This window comes from Nerophis lumbriciformis, linkage group LG01, assembly GCF_033978685.3.
Source record: "Nerophis lumbriciformis linkage group LG01, RoL_Nlum_v2.1, whole genome shotgun sequence".
Classification (NCBI taxonomy): domain Eukaryota; kingdom Metazoa; phylum Chordata; class Actinopteri; order Syngnathiformes; family Syngnathidae; genus Nerophis; species Nerophis lumbriciformis.
Window position 1 is genome coordinate 26,889,693 of NC_084548.2, and position 19,336 is coordinate 26,909,028.

Genomic DNA, 19,336 nt, shown 5'->3' on the forward strand with positions numbered 1-19,336 from the left:
CTGGATCTACTTAAGGCGTTTGACACAGTTTACCACTCAGTGCTGCTGGCAAAATTACTGAATTTCAATTCTCAAATCTCTCTTTTGGTGTTTGTGGTTTCAATCTTATCTCGCAGATTGCTCCCAGCGCATAATAACAAATGAAAAAACTTTGCCACTCAGTTCCTTTACCACAGGGGTACCTAAAGGGTCTACTCTGGGGCCACTGCTCTTCAGTTTGTACATCATTGACCTACCTTCCATCTGCGAGGATGTGGAGCTCGTAATGTCTGCTGACTTATTTACTCACAGTTCCGATGTAAATCTGGTTGAAGCTAAGATATCCGAGACAATGACCAAAGCAACCGAGTGGCTGAACAAATCCTGCCTTACGCTGAACACAGATAAAATTGTCAAAAATGTATTTTTCAAACAAACCAAATCAAAATCTTCTCCCAAATATCTATGTGAGTAGTTACATTATCAATAATGTTTAGGAAGTTAAATACCTAGGCGTGATAGCGGATCCTACACTAAATTTTAAAAATCATTAAAAAGGGATGTCATGTTCTAAAATACAACATTGCCAACTTCCAGCACATCGGGAGCTCTTTATCATTGGAAGCAGCTAAATGGTTTTTCAATGCAATGCATACATACTGTATGTCATCATACAGTTTTAAATTCTCTCAGATCATTACATAATCAAGCACTGAAAATCCTCGATAAAAAGCCTCGGCAATACCACCATTGTAAACATACTTGACAAATACAGTATACTTAGCTTTGAAAACTTAATTAAGTACTCCAATATCCGCCTGGTACATAAGATCCTTATTGATGCTGCTCCTCGCCCCCTTAAATTATACGTACAGCTACGCTCTCAACTAACAAGCAGAGTGTTAAGGTCTGTATCCAGGGGTGACTGTAATGTTCCAAAAAGAAAGTCGGACTTCTCCCAATCAGCCATCAAAGAATGGAATGGGCTCCCGGGACAATCTAAAAAAACTAAACATGTTTTCGCAGCTTCTCACAGCCACTGCTCACATTAACAATACCCTTGCAGGTACCATCTGATGGCCACCAGAGTACACCAGTCTAATTGTGTAATATCACCGTCTGGTTTACGTATGCAGTCCCAATGGGGTATATGGCTATTGAATGATGCCCTTATGGGTACCATCTGATGGCTACTCCACTGTATGCTGTGTTATGTGGATTTTGCTAAAAAAATGTTTGTACTTCATATACTTCTTCACTTTAAATGATGCTGCTAAAATACTGTGACTTGACCGCACACTGATTTGTAACCCGCATTTTCTTTATGTATTGCACTTGTATTTTAAATTGATTTTCATAATGTAATTTCAATCTAATGTATTTTTAACCTGGTGTAATTAAGGATGCTAAATGTGCCATAAAAGGACTACAGATGGAAATTAGCATGGTGCTAAATTTGGTGCAGCCTTCATTTTAATGTAACTGCACATTATGCTTCAAATAACCAAATGCAATTTACCTTTAAAATTAGATGTCAGGTGATGACTACAGTGTCTGATTTCCTTTTTATTTTTAAAGTAATTTATATTATTTTTTAATGAATACTTCTGTGTCTGATATAATGTATCATTTGTATTTGTGATTATGATATTTTTTTAATCTATCATTTATTTATTTATTTTTTTCCATTCCTTTCACATTCTGCCTGTCAGGGCTCAGTCACTAGTTGAACTGAGGCAAGGTGGAACAAAAATTGCAATTCTTTAATAAAAATAATTACCCAAACAAAAAGAGATTGGGAAAAAGTGCACACCATAAAAATACAGTCCACAATAGGGCTTCCAGCAATCGGCGAGGGAACGGCCAGGACACACGAGGAAATGTTTTAGTCCACAGACAATAAACAATCAACCTCTGAAGAGAAGATAAAAAAATATATCGCGACTGACCTGCGGCAGGACCGTAGAAGCTAGGTATAGGACATGGAAGACACTGGAAGCAATACACCAGCGAGGAAAAGCTGTCTGTGCCCTGCTTAAATGACACATAGATAAATTAGGACAAGGTGTGTCCAATTAGGCAGTCCCCTTGCCAAGGAAGGAAGCACTGAGGAGGAGAAACCAAAAAAATGGCATTGACAAAATTATAGGGAAGACATGCGAGCAACAGAAACATTATATTATATATTTTTTTTATTTATCAGTTAGTACTGCCACTCTATTGGAACACACCTGTAATAAAGATAATGGCATAAGCTGCACTTATGTCATTATTTTTAAAGTATTGCTGCAAATGTATCCTTTATTTTTACTATCATTACCATTATTATTGTTATTGTGTATACGTCATAATACATGCCCTATACTTATTCACTCACTGACTACACAATGTTTGTCAGTGGTTTACTCCTCTATGTATTTGTATAATTTACTTTTTATTGTTATTTATTTGGCGTGCAGTGTTTTTTATCATATGTATGCTGAGTGTATACACACACAGACACACGCGCACACTCACATTTACACAGACACACACACGCAGCTTCCTATTGACAGTTTTGTGGCAACATCCAGCTGGTAGACTAATGAGGTTTTGCTAATTAGCTCTGCACATATATACGATAAACTGATGAGTGAATGGTGCTGATGAGAATGATTTTATGTGACCAATTACACTCCTAAAAATATATTTTATGTGATGGCGGCCATGATTTGTTTTAACCAGTCTTGCTCAAATTCTACAAACAGTCCCCTAAAGCGGGCAGCTTGGCACATATGGTAGAGTGGTTGTCAAGCTTCTGCCAGTTTTGTCAGTTTTGTTGTGTCCTTGGGCAAGACACTTCACCCACCTTGCTCCCAGTGCCACCAACTACTGGTTTGGGAGACTGCAGAAATGAGCAACTATGCTATAATCCGGCTCATTTACAGTCTGCACCGCAGATTGTTCATTAATGTGAATTGTCCTGTATAAATAAATACAAATGTAAAAATATGTGTACCAGCCGACACCTGGGGTCAAACTTTGGGCTTTAATAAGAGCGCCATGATGTGGTGTATTTTTTAGAAAAGTAATAGAACAGGCTAACATAATAAAATTACCTCAATTTACGAGCACAATTTGTTTCATAAAATTCCCCAATATATATGGTCAATTATAGCTCACCTCGGCCCTCATTTATTAAGAGTTCGTTGATGTTAGTTAGTTTAAGTTGTAACTTAGTTTTATTTGTAAAAAATCACTTTACTTTACTGCTCGCTAGTGTTACCATACCTGAGTTGTTGTGCAGAAATATGATTGATATAATTACAAATGTGCACTTCATTCACTAACGGTGTTACAAAAAATATCAGTTAGAATAATGCATAAAGGTGAATATAGAGAACATACAAAACCTTTATTCAGTGAATCAAAAATATTGAAATTCAATGACTTGGTGCATTTGCAAACAGCTAAAATGATGTACAAAGCAAACTATAATCTACTACACAAGAATGTACAACAATTTCTTCTAAAAAAAAAAAGAGGAGAAATATAACCTTAGAGAAAAATCTAATTTAAAACATTTAAGACCGCAATTTTGTTATTCTTATAGCCAGACCTGTGTTTATTTCCGTACCTGACGGTTTTGGCCACAACTGTTGCCTTCCTCAGAGGTTGTCACGTGATGTTGCCGTGACGTGTCTTTTCAGCTGATTTAAACAGTTTTTGCCACTATCTTCCTGCTTGTAGTAGGAAATAAACACAGGTCTGGCTATAAGAATAACAAAATTGCATAATTTTTTTAAAGACTTAATGAACCTCTTTGGTTCAACACTTAAGACCTTTAGCATATAAATATGTGGAATTAAATTATGGAATGGATTAAGCAAAGAAGTCAAACAATGTACCGTATTTTTCAGACTATAAGTCACAGTTTTTTTCATAGTTTGGCCTCGGGTGCGACTTATACTCAGGAGCGACTTATGTGTGAAATTATTAACACATTACCGCAAAATATCAAATAATATTATTTAGCTCATTCACGTAAGAGACCAGACGTATAAGATTTCATGGGATTTAGCGATTAGGAGTGACAGATTGTTTGGTAAACGTATAGCATGTTCTATATGTTATAGTTATTTGAATGACTCTTACCATAATATGTTACGTTAACATACCAGGCACGTTCTCAGTTCGTTATTTATGCCTCATATAACGTACACTTATTCAGCCTGTTGTTCACTATTCTTTATTTATTTTAAATTGCCTTTCAAATGTCTATTCTTGGTGTTGGATTTTATAAAATAAATTTCCCCAAAAAAATGCGACTTATATATGTTTTTTTCCTTCTTTATTATGCATTTTCATCAGGTGCGACTTATACTCCAAACAATACGGTACTAACATGATCCAGTTTAAGAGGTTATTTCAAACTCAAAATGTTTACAAAGTACAAGGAAGAACAATTTTATAAACATCCTGATCTTTTTTTTAAATTACTTGTTAATCTCACACGTGAATTGTTGTACTTAGAATGCATTGATTTAAACTGTGTTACAAATTGGGAACAAAAAATGAATACATGTATTAGAAGTTGCTGTTAAGTGGAAAGGGGTAAGATTAAAAACATTTTGCTTCTTTCTACTCCTTTTCGGACATGCTGTAATGAGAAATTACAATGTGTAGTATGTGTGCTGACATTGTATACATGTTTAAAATAAACATAAATAAAAATAGATGTATCACTAAAAATAGGTGTAGGTTCAAATCCACGAAACATTGTGTGCAAGAAAAAATTCAGATGATTTAAAGTTGGCGCACGCTTGAATCCAAGCACATTTCTTTCTTACATCGCATGGCTGGGCACCCTGACCACGTCCTCTTATAATACACAAATCATATTGTTAGCCATGTGCCTTAGCTTTGCATGCTCTGCCCAATCAGGTTCCAGTACGACTCGGTAGAAAGTAGGGGATGTTTACCGTATACCAGTATTTGGGTGAGTCCAGGAAGACCGTTTAAGATTCTCGACTCATGATTCTGCTCTCGTTATTTTTTTATGTCCAACTGTCCATCATAATTCTGACAAGCTGTCACATAAAGCTGCACGATTATGGCCAAAATAATAATCACAATTATTTTCATCAATATTGAAATCAGGACTATTAATCACGATTATTTACTGTTAATGAAAACATATTTTATTGCACTTGCTATTTTAAACAGTTTGTGAACTTGGCTTCCATTTCAAAATGGAACTATAAAACAATTCATTAATAATAAAATGTACAAAAGACAAAAGGGTAATATGCCACTGCAGAGTGGGATCATAAAGTGCAAACAAGTGAAAAAATAAGATTATGCACAAAAGGCACATAAAAAGGAACACATTCATTGTACTGCTCTCAGTATACATTGGACATATGTCTTCAGCCAAATAAAACTTTATTACATCTGTTATCTTGGCGTGTCTTTGAGAAGTAAATGGATACGAAGTCCCTCAATGCACGGTGGATGTTAAAATCGTCTGTATTTTGGGGAACCCCGCTTTTGTAGCTGTTCATCGGGGCTTTGGCTCACTCTGTTAGCAACCAGCTTTTCAGCTCACAAGCGATGGCGGTTGAGAAAATAAGTGTTGTTAATGCTTAATGTGTCTGCGCAACTCGAAAATGTGTTACCAACGCATCTCATCAATCAATCAATCAACATTTATTGATATAGCCCTTAATCACAAGCGTCTCAAAAGCCACAACGACATCCCACAGATCCACATTATATTTGCCGTTCAACTCTTTGTGGTGTTTGTTGTTGGACAATTTCCGGGTTTCGGGAAACGAGCGGGAGGCCCTAGAGAACGGCGAGGCGTGCTGTGGTGTTTCGAGGTTAAAATACCCTGTGGGTAACTCTGCGGGAGGGGAGGGCACCGATGTAATAATGCATTCATGTTACCTAATATTTTCACTGAATCCAGCAAGCCTCACAGGGATCATGGTTGTGTAGTCCACCAGTGCTTCACTAAGAGTGTGACGAGGATGAGTATCTTAAATATATGGATTAAAAATTGACCAGTAGTCTACTTTTAAAAATAGACATCAAGCAGAGACAGTTTTATGAACTTTAAACTGACCATTGTTTATCATTTTCTGCAATAGTTTGAATAACTACTGACAATTCACACCCAGCTAAGAGACAGAATCCTCTGCAGTGAACCTTCGCATTTTGAATAATGGGGCGATTTGTTCTTCAATATGCAACTGACAAAAGAAATAGACATAAAAAAGGTCCACTTCAGAGGACACTGGCTCTCAGGAGGTTACACTCTGTCTGCATTTTCTTTTGCACATTAAGTTTCAGTCACATATTCACATTTGTATTGCATTAATTTATTTGTCAGTCCGTAACTTTCCGAACTAGCGTCTCTTGTACTGACACATATTTTGTAGTTGAAATTATGAATTGTAAAAACTGGTAAGCAAAATATGATGTATTTACCACAGTCGTACATATGTGGAAAACCTGAAAAAACTTGCATGAACCCTGTCTGAACCTGGCTGCTGCCTGGAGCTTAGACAACCATACAGGCAAATAAATATTAGCTCTTTCAGACTAGAAACCACAGAATATCTAACTACTACTAGAGGTGACTGAACCTTCCAGGCTGTTGCTCCCACGCTTTGGAATGATATTCCACCCTTATTGTGCTCAATTGACTTTGTTGACGCCTTCAAAATAAATCTTAAGACTCATTAATTTGTTAAAGCTTTTAATTAGCTACTCCTGGGCTGCTATGATTTTTATGTTGTCTTTTACTTTTTTTTCCTATTGTTTATTAATACTGTGTTTTCATATTATATATTGGTCTTTTATATCAGATGTAATTTCTAATATTTTAACTGTGTTGTGAAGCACTTTGTGGCTTTTTGTCAGTGAAAGGTGCTATGCAAATACATGTTACTTACTTACTACAACTACATTTTAAGCGTTGCCTAATTTGAATGTTAACGGTGCAAGGCTCATTTGTGGACTAACCATTAGGTTGTCTGTCAGTCTTAACATTTAATGGTCTCTTAGTGTGACCATTTCAGAACTGCATGATGTCTGGATACTGAGTCCCAATTGAGTTTTTTACCCATGTGTGATCTTTTTCTCAGGCTTGAAGATGCAGTGGCACCATGAGCAAAGCCAGTGGGCTGAACAGCATTTTGACATTTCCTCGACCACGCGCTCCCCAGGCCACAAGGCAGAGGCCTACCATCTAGTACCCGGCATCCTGCACTGCGCTGCCACTGATCAGTATGCCTGGGCCAACGATGACATCTCTGCCCTCACTGCCTCTAACCTGCTCAAGAAATATGCAGAGAAGTATTCCAGTATTCTGGCGGTGCCTGTCTCCTGTTCGGAATCTCCCAGTGACACAGTAGGGATAAACGGACGCAAGGGTGAATCGGACCCCTGGCAGGATGGAGTCTATTCCATGAGTTGCATCCCTGATGGGGTTACCATCCGCAAGGGAGGCGTTTCAGCCACCTCTGAGGTGGTAACTGGTTTGTGCAGCTCTCCTGGTATTGCCTCCAGCACTCTTAGTGAGCCGAACTACTCTAGAAGTAGCTGTGGAAACCACATTTCCACCGCACTCCACTCAGCTTCATTGCCTTCTCAGGAATATTCTGTGCCTTACAGTGGTACCTACTTGCACAGTAGTTATAATTCCCAGTCTGTGCCTCCCCCTGCACATCCGTCCCCGCTGCACAGCAGTGGAATCTTGCAACCACCTCCACCATCCTGTCACCCTACATTAGTCCCACCTCACAAAGGAGGCGCGCCAGACTTATCTGGTTATAATTACTCTGCAGCCGGATATCCTGTTCAGAGCTCAGTAAGGCCTGGATACAGCCCCAGGGGAGTACCCCTGTCAAACTCATACATTCCCTCAGGCATTGCCACACCAACACCTCTTCCCCCTTCGTCAACTTTACCTGGGTATCCATACCATAACCACAGCTTGACCCCAATCACCCCAAGTCATCTTAATAGTTGCTCCTCCAACACGCTGAAGAGGACGGCCTTCTACATAACTGGTCCAGGAGATAATGAAACTCCTTATCCTAACTTTGGATTTGACCAGACTCTGAGCTCAGCCGACAGCATGATGTACAGAGTGGCAGACAGCAGCAGCACAAACGGGAGCTCTAATGGTACCAGTGGCAGTGGCTTTGATAGGAATTCTGAAAAGTCATTGCACCACTTTTCTCTGCAAAAGCAGTACACAAAGCCTTCAGAGCAGCAGCAGAAAAAGTACAACAACCAAGAAAGCAGCATCCAGCTGTCTCCATCACCCTGCATTTCCTCCACACTAAGGGGTTCCCGCTCTGCAGACTCTCTTTTTTGCTTTATATCCTCACATCGTAGTGAGCAAAGTGCTGAAGATCATCACTTCCACCTCTCCCATTCAGGGGCTCCATCCTCCTCCTCAACAACATGTTGCACCCTTTCTGCTCTAGAGCAACTAAAAACCTCTGACCCTCACCTATTGGACATGGTTACCTCCGAAATTGTTCAGCATGGGCCCTCCGTGGACTGGAGTGACATCGCAGGCTTAGAACTCGCCAAAGTGACCCTGAAAGAGGAGGTCCTATGGCCCATCTTGCGTCCTGACATATTCACCAGCTTAGGAACCACATCGAATTGTGTGCTGCTATTTGGCCCGAGAGGCTGTGGCAGGACGTTACTAGGCCAATGCCTAGCCAGCCAGCTTGGGAAACCACTACTTCTACTCAGTGGGTCTACATTAGTCACCAAGTGGCTGACAGACGGGGAGAGAATTATCCGAGCGTCCTTCCTTGCGGCGCGCTGCCGCCAACCCTGTGTACTTTTTATCAGTGAGGTGGACATGCTGCTTGCATCGCAACTTGCTGACAAAAGTCCTATTAATAGACTGAAGCGGGAGTTACTTTCCCAACTGGACTCACTTCTTATGGGCTCAGGTGAGGATGGAAGTAACCAAGTGTTAGTGGTTTGCTCCACAAGTAGACCCCAGGAAATGGATGAAGGGTTACACAGATACTTTGCTCTGAGGGTTCTGGTACCCCTGCCCGATAGTGCAGCTCGACACCAGATTATCAGACAGCTCCTCACTCAATCGCAGCAGAAATACTGTATAAGTGAGGAGGACCTGGCACTGTTGGTCCAACGCACTGGTGGTTTCTCTGGACTTGATCTGGGCAGACTCTGCCATGAAGCCCAGGTGGGTTTGTCACATGTCTCCACACAACAAGGCATAGACAGTAATATGATGCCTCGGGGAGAGAATCGGCCCCTGGCCTACCTGGACTTTGAGAGTGTCTTTTGTAAATTGCATGCCAGTACATCAGCAAAAGAGATTGATATGTACACAGAGTGGAACAAAATGTTCGGCTGCAGTCCCAAAAAGGACAGACTTTCTTGATTGATGTTCAAGCGTTACAAGTGCTTTTCCTCAGGGCAGACACATTATGCTGGAGGAAAAGACAACACAAGCTTGCAGTGTCTGTGCAAAGATAAAAACCTACACTCTTGACATTAAGTTAATCAAATTCAAGTGCCTATAATGGGTGCTTTATGATTTGATTTGCTTCACAATCAACATGATTTGAATTAACCAAATTAAGAGCTTTAAACTATTGTGTTTGGAACTAAGACTTGGTTTGCCATTGTGTACAGGTTAGTTGTGCTTTTCCAGGGTAAGTTTGTTTTAGGTATTGACTCCGCAAATCAACCAAAAACTCAGGAAGGCAGTTGAGCAAACACCGTAACCTCATGATATTGTACAGTTATATACACGCTTACTTGGGTGTTTGAAATATAAACGTTTAGCTCTAGGATTAAGATAAAGGTCTATCCATACCAGTGGTTTTAATGGATCCACAGGTAGTCAGCCACATGCCCAAACCCTGAGCCCCTAACCCTAACAATGACAACAATGTCCAATTAAGAAAAAGCTCTTATTTTCCTGTCTATAGGCAAATACATGTAATGTCAAATATGTTTATAAATGAAAATGTGTTGTCTCCAAAATGTTGAACATTCTATATAATCAATATTTTGTATTTTTTCCACATACAGTTTGCAACCATTTATGTACATTACACAAGCTAATTAATACACTACAGATTATTAGCAGCTGCAAGTGCCATTTCTACCAGTATTATTTTATTTATAATTGAAGGTTTTCTGTTGTCCTTGGTTTACAGGAATTACAGGTATGTGTTTCTAGAAGTGTGTGTCCTATTCCTGTTTCACTATCAATCACTTTAAATGTTTATTGTTGTTGCCAGCAGTTGCTATATTTTAATCGCTGATTATCAAAAGTTGTTGATTTGGGGAAACAACAAAATTAAAATGAGTGAAAAACAAGTTCCATGTTTTCTTCCTTTTATGTGTGGTGAGGATGCAATCTTGCTGTGCCCAGTTCTTCAAAAAGTGATATGTGGATCGGAATTGTCCAGATTTTGAAATCTTCTTTTGCCATCCAGGATCACGTAATCTGTTTTACTTTTATTATAGTTGTTCAAATCAAAGTAAGATTGGATCAGTCTGATTCAGATCTAAACATTGCAAGATAACCAAATTCAGGTTAACAAGTGCTCAAATTAGACTGCATACCACTCTGAAGGCTACTAGGTGTATAACAAAAATGGAAGAATAGCCAGCATGGGATCCAACCAAGGACAAGCGGTAGAAAATGAATGGATGGATGGATGGATTCACCAAAGTGTATTTATTTTCAGAAACAAAAAGAAAACACAGAAAGTAGAAATGCCTCATCATCTTAATATTTCAACCAGATTATAGGACTATACAGGACTATATATGTTCACAAGAAAGCAAACAAACATTCCATGTGCTTCAAATTCAAACTTAATATGTCTACTTTGGTGGTTTCTGTGTTTGTTTGTTTTTTAGTATTTTTTTTTTTTCTCTCTTTGAGGTTTGCTTTTATTAGTGCCAATCTGGTGTTTTGGGGGCCTGGGGGACTAAAAGTTATAATCACCAGATTGAGGATTGGTGGATAGGCCTGATGTGACCACATATAAGGGGACACACCTCCGAGTGAAAGTTGTTGTTGAAGGAAGTCTGATAATAAACTCACCTGCTCAGAACTACTGCTCTCTCGCCTCATTATCTCAACTCCCACAATACATGAAAAAACAACACGCGAATGTCATTGTCAGAAACTATTTTTGAACAAGGATTTATGTAGTGTCTGTAATTATTACGTTTACAATTAGAGTTAGAATTTAATACTGCATTGTTTAATTTTGACAGCTTTTGAGTGGATTATATTATTTCTATTTACTGGTCTTTAGTGTTAGGTAGTCTATAATTTCAATGGTATCAAGTGATAATACATATACTATATGTGTACCTACTGCATGATGAATGGTATTTACCTGATTGTTAGAATTTTGATTTAAATTACATTTTGTTCCTTGAGAACCCCTCCCAAATCCACCAAACTGCTGGGATCAAAGTAATCCTGATTATTTTGGATCAAAATGTTCCCAATCCTACTAAAAACTTTTGAATAAAACAAACTGAGGGCTTGATCTATATTAAAACCAAGATTAGATTGTGATCCAATCCAATTTCAGAATCTATTTTTGGTTTTGAAATCAACTAATTTCAAGATCGGATCCACTCCATTATCCAAAATCCAATCAGATTACCTTTGAACCAGCTGGTTACCCGCACATTTGATGGATAGCAAAAACAACCAGGTGCAGTCAATCGGAATGAACACTTCTAAAAACACGAAATGTTCTCAGAATTTATTTGCAACGGCAACCACAGAAAATAGTTAATTGTTGTTAAAATCTCCTCTTTAAAGGCCTACTGAAATGCGATTTTCTTATTTAAACGGGGATAGCAGGTCCATTCTATGTGTCATACTTGATCATTTCGCGATATTGCCATATTTTTGCTGAAAGGATTTAGTAGAGAACATCGACGATAAAGTTCGCAACTTTTGGTCGCTGATAAAAAAGCCTTGCCTGTACCGGAAGTAGCAGACGATATGCGCGTGGCGTCACCGGTTATGGAGCTCCTCACATCTGCACATTGTTTACAATCATGGCCACCAGCAGCGAGAGCGATTCGGACCGAGAAAGCAACGATTTTCCCATTAATTTGAGCGAGGATGAAAGATTCGTGGATGAGGAAAGTGAGAGTGAAGGACTAGAGGGCAGTGGGAGCGATTCAGATAGGGAAGATGCTGTGAGAGGCGGGTGGGACCTGATATTCAGCTGGGAATGACTAAAACAGTAAACAAACACAAGACATATATATACTCTATTAGCCACAACACAACCAGGTTTATATTTAATATGCCACAAATTAATCCTGCATAACAAACACCTCCCCCCTCCCGTCCATATAACCCGCCAATACAACTTAAACACCTGCACAACACACTCAATCCCACAGCCCAAAGTACCGTTAACCTCCCCAAAGTTCATACAGCACATATATTTCCCCAAAGTTACGTACGTGACATGCACATAGCGGCACGCACGTACGGGCAAGCGATCAAATGTTTGGAAGCCGCAGCTGCATGCGTAGTCACAGTACCGCGTCTGCGCATCCAACTCAAAGTCCTCCTGGTAAGAGTCTCTGTTGTCCCAGTTCTCCACAGGCCAATGGTAAAGCTTGACTGTCATCTTCCGGGAATGTAAACAATGAAACACCGGCTGTGTTTGTGTTGCTGCAGTCGACCGCAATACACCGCTTCCCACCTACAGCTTTCTTCTTTGCTGTCTCCATTGTTCATTGAACAAATTGCAAAAGTTTCACCAACAGAGATGTCCAGAATACTGTGGAATTTTGCGATGAAAACAAACGACTTATTAGCTGGCCTCCATGCTGTCCCAAAATGTCCTCTACAATCCGTGACGTCACGCGCTGACGTCATCATACCGAGACGTTTTCAGCAGGATATTTCGTGCAAAATTTAAAATTGCACTTTAGTAAGCTAACCCGGCCGTATTGGCATGTGTTGCAATGTTAAGATTTCATCATTGATATATAAACTATCAGACTGCGTGGCCGGTAGTAGTGGGTTTCAGTAGGCCTTTAAGGCTGGATTCACAGTGTGTGTCTCCAAAGAGCTAAGGGGTCAATGGCAAATCTTGTTTCGGCTCGTTTAGCTGTGGTTTTCTCAACAAAGGAGGAAGGCTATATGCCAAAAGCACAGTGGACTGCGTTTGACTATCAATAAAAAACACACTCTTTTTGTATTCATTGATTCATTGCCAATGTTTGTATTGGTTGAGAATTGTGTTTTTACTTAACTAAATAAAGTTTGATTAAGCAGGCAGTCGTATGTCTTGTGAATGCTCTTCTTTATCAATTGAATATTTCCATCAACTTTACTTAGGGTAACAACAGGCAGATAAGACATATTAGCAAAATTGTGTACTTATCACCAACTAATCAAATAGCTTATTTTATATGAATTCATTAAAGCAATACCGACAATTACTGTCCCTACTATTAAGTCAGTGACACTTCACACACGGAACATATAAAATACATTACTTGGCAAATACAGTAAAAGACAAAATACAAGGATAAAATAAAACAGTAACAAACATGATTTCTTTACTTCTATTCCTTTTATTGTCTTGCACACGGGAAGAGAAGATGAAAGGGGGAATAGTCAGGACGCACACATACGCTTGCTCACATCTCCGATATTCACGAGTAAATGGGAACATTCAGGAAAATATCTGCTGTAACCCCGGATCGTGGATATACCGTGATACATAGTATTTTGGAGGGTCCTTAAGGAGTATGAAACTTTCACATCTTGGGCTCCATGAGGGATTAGTTGCCATGGAGAATAATCCTCTGGTTGTTTCCAGAGACAGAATTAGTTTTATTGACCAAATATGTTTACCCCCACAAGGAATTTAACTTGGTAGATAGTGCCCTTTGGATACTGGGTTGGTAGAATTTGCCTTCATAATTAATCATAACGCTTCATATTGCTGCCAATATTTAAGAATACGCTTGTTAGTGGCCTGGTAGTAAAACCTAAAAGTTTGGTGGTGCTAATCTTCCTGACGATTCAGGTCTCTACTAATTTTGCTTACATAACCTGTGAGTCTGTTTATTCCAAATGAAGTCCAAAATCTCACTATCTAACTTACGAAAGAAGGAAGAAAAAGTGGTTTACACTGGAACAAATGGGAAAATTGTGGAATTATATTCAATTTTAATAGAGTTGACACGATCCAATGTAGATAAATTAAGTAAGGACCAGCGATCAATATCTCCCTGGATTTTGGACAACAGTGGAACAAAGTTGGCTTTATAAAGCTCTGCAAGCGTATGTGTGACTTGGACATCCAAGTATGTGAGACTAAGCGAGGCAATTTTAAAGGGAAAATTGTGCAGAAGATATTTCTTAGCAGCAACATTTTTCCCCAAGTTTAATTTGTAACCAGACACATGTCCAAAAGCTGAGAGTACTTAAGGCAGTCGGGACCAAGACGGAGATGTCCGAGACATATAGAAGGAGGTCATCTGCATAGAGAGAGACTTTCACCTGCACCTTGTGTCTACATATGCCCGAATTAAGCGGGTTGGTACGAAGTGCTATTGACAGAGGCTGAACGCCAAGAGCAAAAAGCAATGGGCTCAGGGGGCAACCCTGCGGCCTGGAACAGTAAAGGTGAAAGTATTCGGATTGAATATTATTTGCCCTGATTTAGGAGATTTAATATAGGAGCTTAATCCATTAAATAAAACTGTTACCAAAGCCAATTCTCTCCAGGACATAAAATAGATAATTCCACTCCACTCGGTCAAATGCCTTTTCAGCATCCATGGATATCACTGCCTCTTCAGTGTTAAGAGCAGGCACATCATGCAACGTATTGAAAAAAAGACGTTGAAGATTAGAAAAGAAGTGCCCATCCCAAATGAACCCAGTTTGAGCCGCATTAATAATAGAAGGGAGAATAGTATCCAAACTTAACGGCAGTTGTTTGCATAATAATTTAAAGTCCACATTCAAAATATTAATAGGGTAATACAAAGTGCATGACAAAGGGTAAGGACCCTTTTTTCAAGAGGAGAGAAATTGAAGCTTTGTTGAGCGTTTGTGGGAGGTGGCCATATTCCAACAATTCATTATACATGTCCAATAATAAACGGAATTTTAGGTGACGTCATTTCTGTGTCCATAGAAATGACCAATCACGGAAGGGAATCCCTTGTCTAAGAATAAAGAAATATCTTAGAAATATTTAAGTGGACAATGGGAGTGTATATTTTGACAATAAACTACAAAATAATACAAAACAATATTGGCAATGAATCAAAAATAAATGTTTCCTTTTCTTTCCAATTCATTTTCCCAGTGGCGAGATATGGAAGCATTGTGATGACCTTTAGTTCTGCTGTGAAAGCTCTGCTGCGTGATGCTGCTGATGAGATGACGCCCCTTATTAAATCTGTGACAAAAATAATACCCGCTCTGTCTAAACGATACCGTTTGATCAGCTGCTCGTCATCAAACAAAGCCAGGACATCCTTCCGCTCCCTGAACGTTTGCGCACGTCTCTCTCGCCTCAGTGCCATCCCCCGTTGGCAACTCCTAACCACTTAGGACACCTCTGAAGGTCTCTTAAATATCGTGGAGAGTAGGAGTGATTCTTAGGCTTAAGAAAGTTGATAAATAGCTTTTATTCTTAGGTTTGAGAGTAGGACTAAATTTCGCAAATTCTCAGGACTTAAGTGTAAAATGGCACTCTAAGACGCTTGATAAATACGGCCCCTGGTTTCTGAAATGTTCTGTTTTGTGGTGATAATGCTGCAACATTTAATTCCGCAGCAGTAATTGATCTCTCTCACTCTACTGCAGCAGACTGATTAACCGGCCAGTCCAGATTGGCAAAAAAAATACCAAGCTCAGGAGAAGAATTAAAAGAGGGACGCATAGAACTTCTTAAATGCATTATTGATCTCAAGATCATCCTTAACTATGCCTGAATTGGATTGAATCTGCGGAACATAATGGGATGCTGATATCTGGCGTAGTTGATGAGCTAAAAGTTTACCAGCTTTATCGCCATGTTCATAGAAGTGAGATCTTGAACGGAGCATTTGTTCAGTAGCACGGTCTGTCACAAGGACATCAAGTTCTGCCTGTAGAGAGAACCTTTCCTTATAAGTGTCTGGCTTTTGAGAGGTAGAGTACAAGTTTTCTAACAGAGATACCGTATTTCCTTGAAATAGCGCCGGGGCGGTAATTAATTTAAAACCTCTTCTCACTCCGGCGCTTACCAAAGGCATGCGGTAAATTTAGGCCTGCGCTTATAAATTTGAGTGTGATGTAAGGATACCATCATGAAAAGCACATTTAATTTAAAAAAAACGTTATTATGGTCTTACCTTTACTTATAAATGAAGTCCATGCGCAGCTCCTTCTGAACAAAAGCATCGATAACTTGTTTATAGAAGTCTTCCTTATCTTTCTTCAGTTTTAAAAGTCGCTCTGTCTCGATGGAGATCTTCCTTTAATTATTACCTCCTGCTTCGATTGAAAGTCCAGTTTAGAAAACTGTTTTATTTTAGATATGTAATCCTCCATGTTAAAAGTGCAAGCGAGAGGAATAAATAAACGATCGCTAACGCTTGTTGTCACTTCTTTTGCAGCCGAGGAGTCGCAAGAAGGATCATTAGGGCCCTCTACCACCAGGAGGCGGGAGTCATTTAATGACTCATATTTGACACACGCAGCTACGGTATATTAATAAAACATAGCTGCTTACTGTTCTTTTTAGCATATTCAATAGCTTGGACCTTAAATCCTACTGAATAGCTCTTTATCTTCTTCCCTTTATGCGATTTTAAATTATTGAAATCAGCCATTTTGAAAATGATGACAGGTGAAGTGTCACTCGTGATGTGATGGGTTTGACCCGGCGGAAATTCTAGGCATATGCTAATTATTTTGCGAAACGAGTTTGACCCGGCGGTAATTCTAGACATGCGCTAATAAAAATAATATTTTGCGAAACGAGTTTGACCCGGCGGTAATTCTGACCCTGCGGTAATGCTAAGCATGCGCTAATTATTTTGCGAAACGAGTTTGACCCGGCGGTAATTCTAGGCAGGCACATACTATATACCCGGCGATAATTCAAGGAAATACGGTATGCGTTGGGTAAAACTAGTCCATTTTATTTTTCCTGAGTTTTTTTTTCATAACTTGTATAGGATACTATCTCCCCCTAAATGTATGCCTTCAGCGCCTCCCAGAGTACATAGGCTGACATCCCGGGAATCTTGTTCAAGAGCACAACAATCTTTTTGACACGAAACAAAATCCACAAAGTCCTCATTTAAAAGTAATTGTATATTTAGACCCCATGGCGCACGTGGGTTTGTCAGTTTTTTAAGAGTAAATCCATTGAAATTGTAGCATGTTCAGAGATAACAATTGCATCATGCTTGCATATAGACAGTGATGGGAAGTAACAAGCAACATCCAGCTAAGCTATGTAGCTTAGCTACATTTTTCAGTAGCTTGGCGGTAGCGTAGCTACTTTTTTAATGAGTAGCTTTTCCTGTATCTTAGCTACTTTTAGACCCATGTAGCTCAGTAGCTTACATCAAAGTTAGAGGCTACAAAAACAGAGAATGCAGGCCAAAATAAAAATATGGAGAAAATACAATGACCTGGTTGAATGAGAACATCCATACATACGGAGAAAATCCATGATGTTCGCATGATGAGTCACAATTGGCTAAGGCAGTGTTTTTCAACCACACCAGTGTGCCGTGAGATATGGTCTGGTGTGCTGTGGAAAATTATGCAATGTCACTTAATTGGTCCAAAAAATATTTTTTGCAAATTAATAATTATAATCTGCAAATAATGTGCTGTTGCTTAGTGACTGTGCTGTGTAGAGAGCTTGGCGGGTAACCATGTAGTACTCTTCCATATCAGTAGGTGGCAGCTTTGCTTTGTAAAAGTCGGAATGTGTCGGGTTAAGTTAAAGTTAAAGTTCCAATGATTGTCACACACATACTAGGTATGGTGAAATGTGTCCTCTGAATTTGACCCATCCCCTTGTTCACGTCCTGGGAGGTGAGGGGAGCAGTGGGCAGCTATGGTGACCACGCTCTGAAATCATTTTTGGTGATTTATCCCCCAATTCCAACCGTTGATGCTTAGTGCCAATCAGGGAGGTAATGGGTCCCATTTTTATAGTCTTTGGTATGACTCGGCCGGGGTTTGAACTCACGACCTACCGATCTCAGGGCGGACACTCTAACCACTAGGCCACTGAGTAGGATAGGGTATGTATGTATGTGATGCTTCAACCAAAAATGAACAAAAGGGAAAGGAAAAGGCAATGAAGCATAGGGAAGGTTATGCAAAACGACAGTAAAATTAAACTGGCTACAAAGTAAACAAAAACGGAATGCTGGACGACAGCAAAAACTTGCAGCGTGCGGATCAGAGACGGTGTCCACAAAGTACATCCGTACATGACATGGCAATCAACAATGTCCACACAAAGAAGGATAGCAACAAATTAAATAGCCTCTCTTGCTAACACAAAGCAGGTGCGGGGAGTAGCGCTCAAAGGAAGACATGAAACTGCTACAGGAAAACACCAACAAAACAGGGAGGCAAGAACTATAGCACCACACACAGGAAAACACAAATAAACTCAAAATAAGGCACGACGACCCGGTGAAGTAAACATTTTTAACGTTTTCTGCTGGTGGTGTGCCTACGTATTTTTTAATGAAAAAAATGTGCCTTGCCTCAAAAAAGGTTGTGAAACACTGGGCTAAGGTATAGAGCGAAACATTACGGACTGGCTAATCAGAGGCAAGTTAAGGCGGGTCATCAAAACTCGTAAGCAAAATCCTAACAGTCACGCACTTATGTCACATGACGAAGAGGGAGTCAGAGACAGAGGGGCGCTTCAAGCTGTCGACTCAAAAAAAAGAAGCGTACTTGAAAATGGAAGAGGAATTATCTCTTTCGTCATGAAGACGAGGATTTTCGCCATCTTTAGGCACAGTCCAACATGGGGTTGTCATCAAACTTCAGCACCTCCTGCAAGAATTCAGCCATCGAGCCCCCACTTCCAGGTCTGGCTCCAGAGCGAAGGAAACCTTGGTCCTGTTGTCATGGGAAACCCTACCAATGGTATAGAAGCCCCGGACAACATAGCTCCTATGATCATTGGGACATGCAAACTCCTCCACCACAGTAAGGTAGCAGCTCAGGGAGGAGTATGGACTGGATTGTCACGTTATTAACCGTAACCACTCGGCATTGGGGGGGTCCCAATATTTGCGGTCCCTTCCAAGG

General features: G+C 39.7%; 1 protein-coding gene across 2 annotated transcripts in view; it reads left to right on the plus strand.

Moving 5' to 3' along the window:
* The window catches only part of LOC133617927 (fidgetin-like), a 65,470-nt gene extending 54,443 nt beyond the window's left edge, over positions 1-11,027 (plus strand). For both annotated transcript variants that reach the window (XM_061978314.1, XM_061978322.1), the window contains one exon: positions 7,110-11,027. In XM_061978314.1, coding sequence (XP_061834298.1) covers positions 7,110-9,403 — 2,294 coding nt within the window. In that variant the 3' untranslated portion in view covers positions 9,404-11,027. The remainder of the gene's footprint in view (positions 1-7,109) is intronic.
* The last annotated feature ends 8,309 nt before the right edge of the window (positions 11,028-19,336 follow it).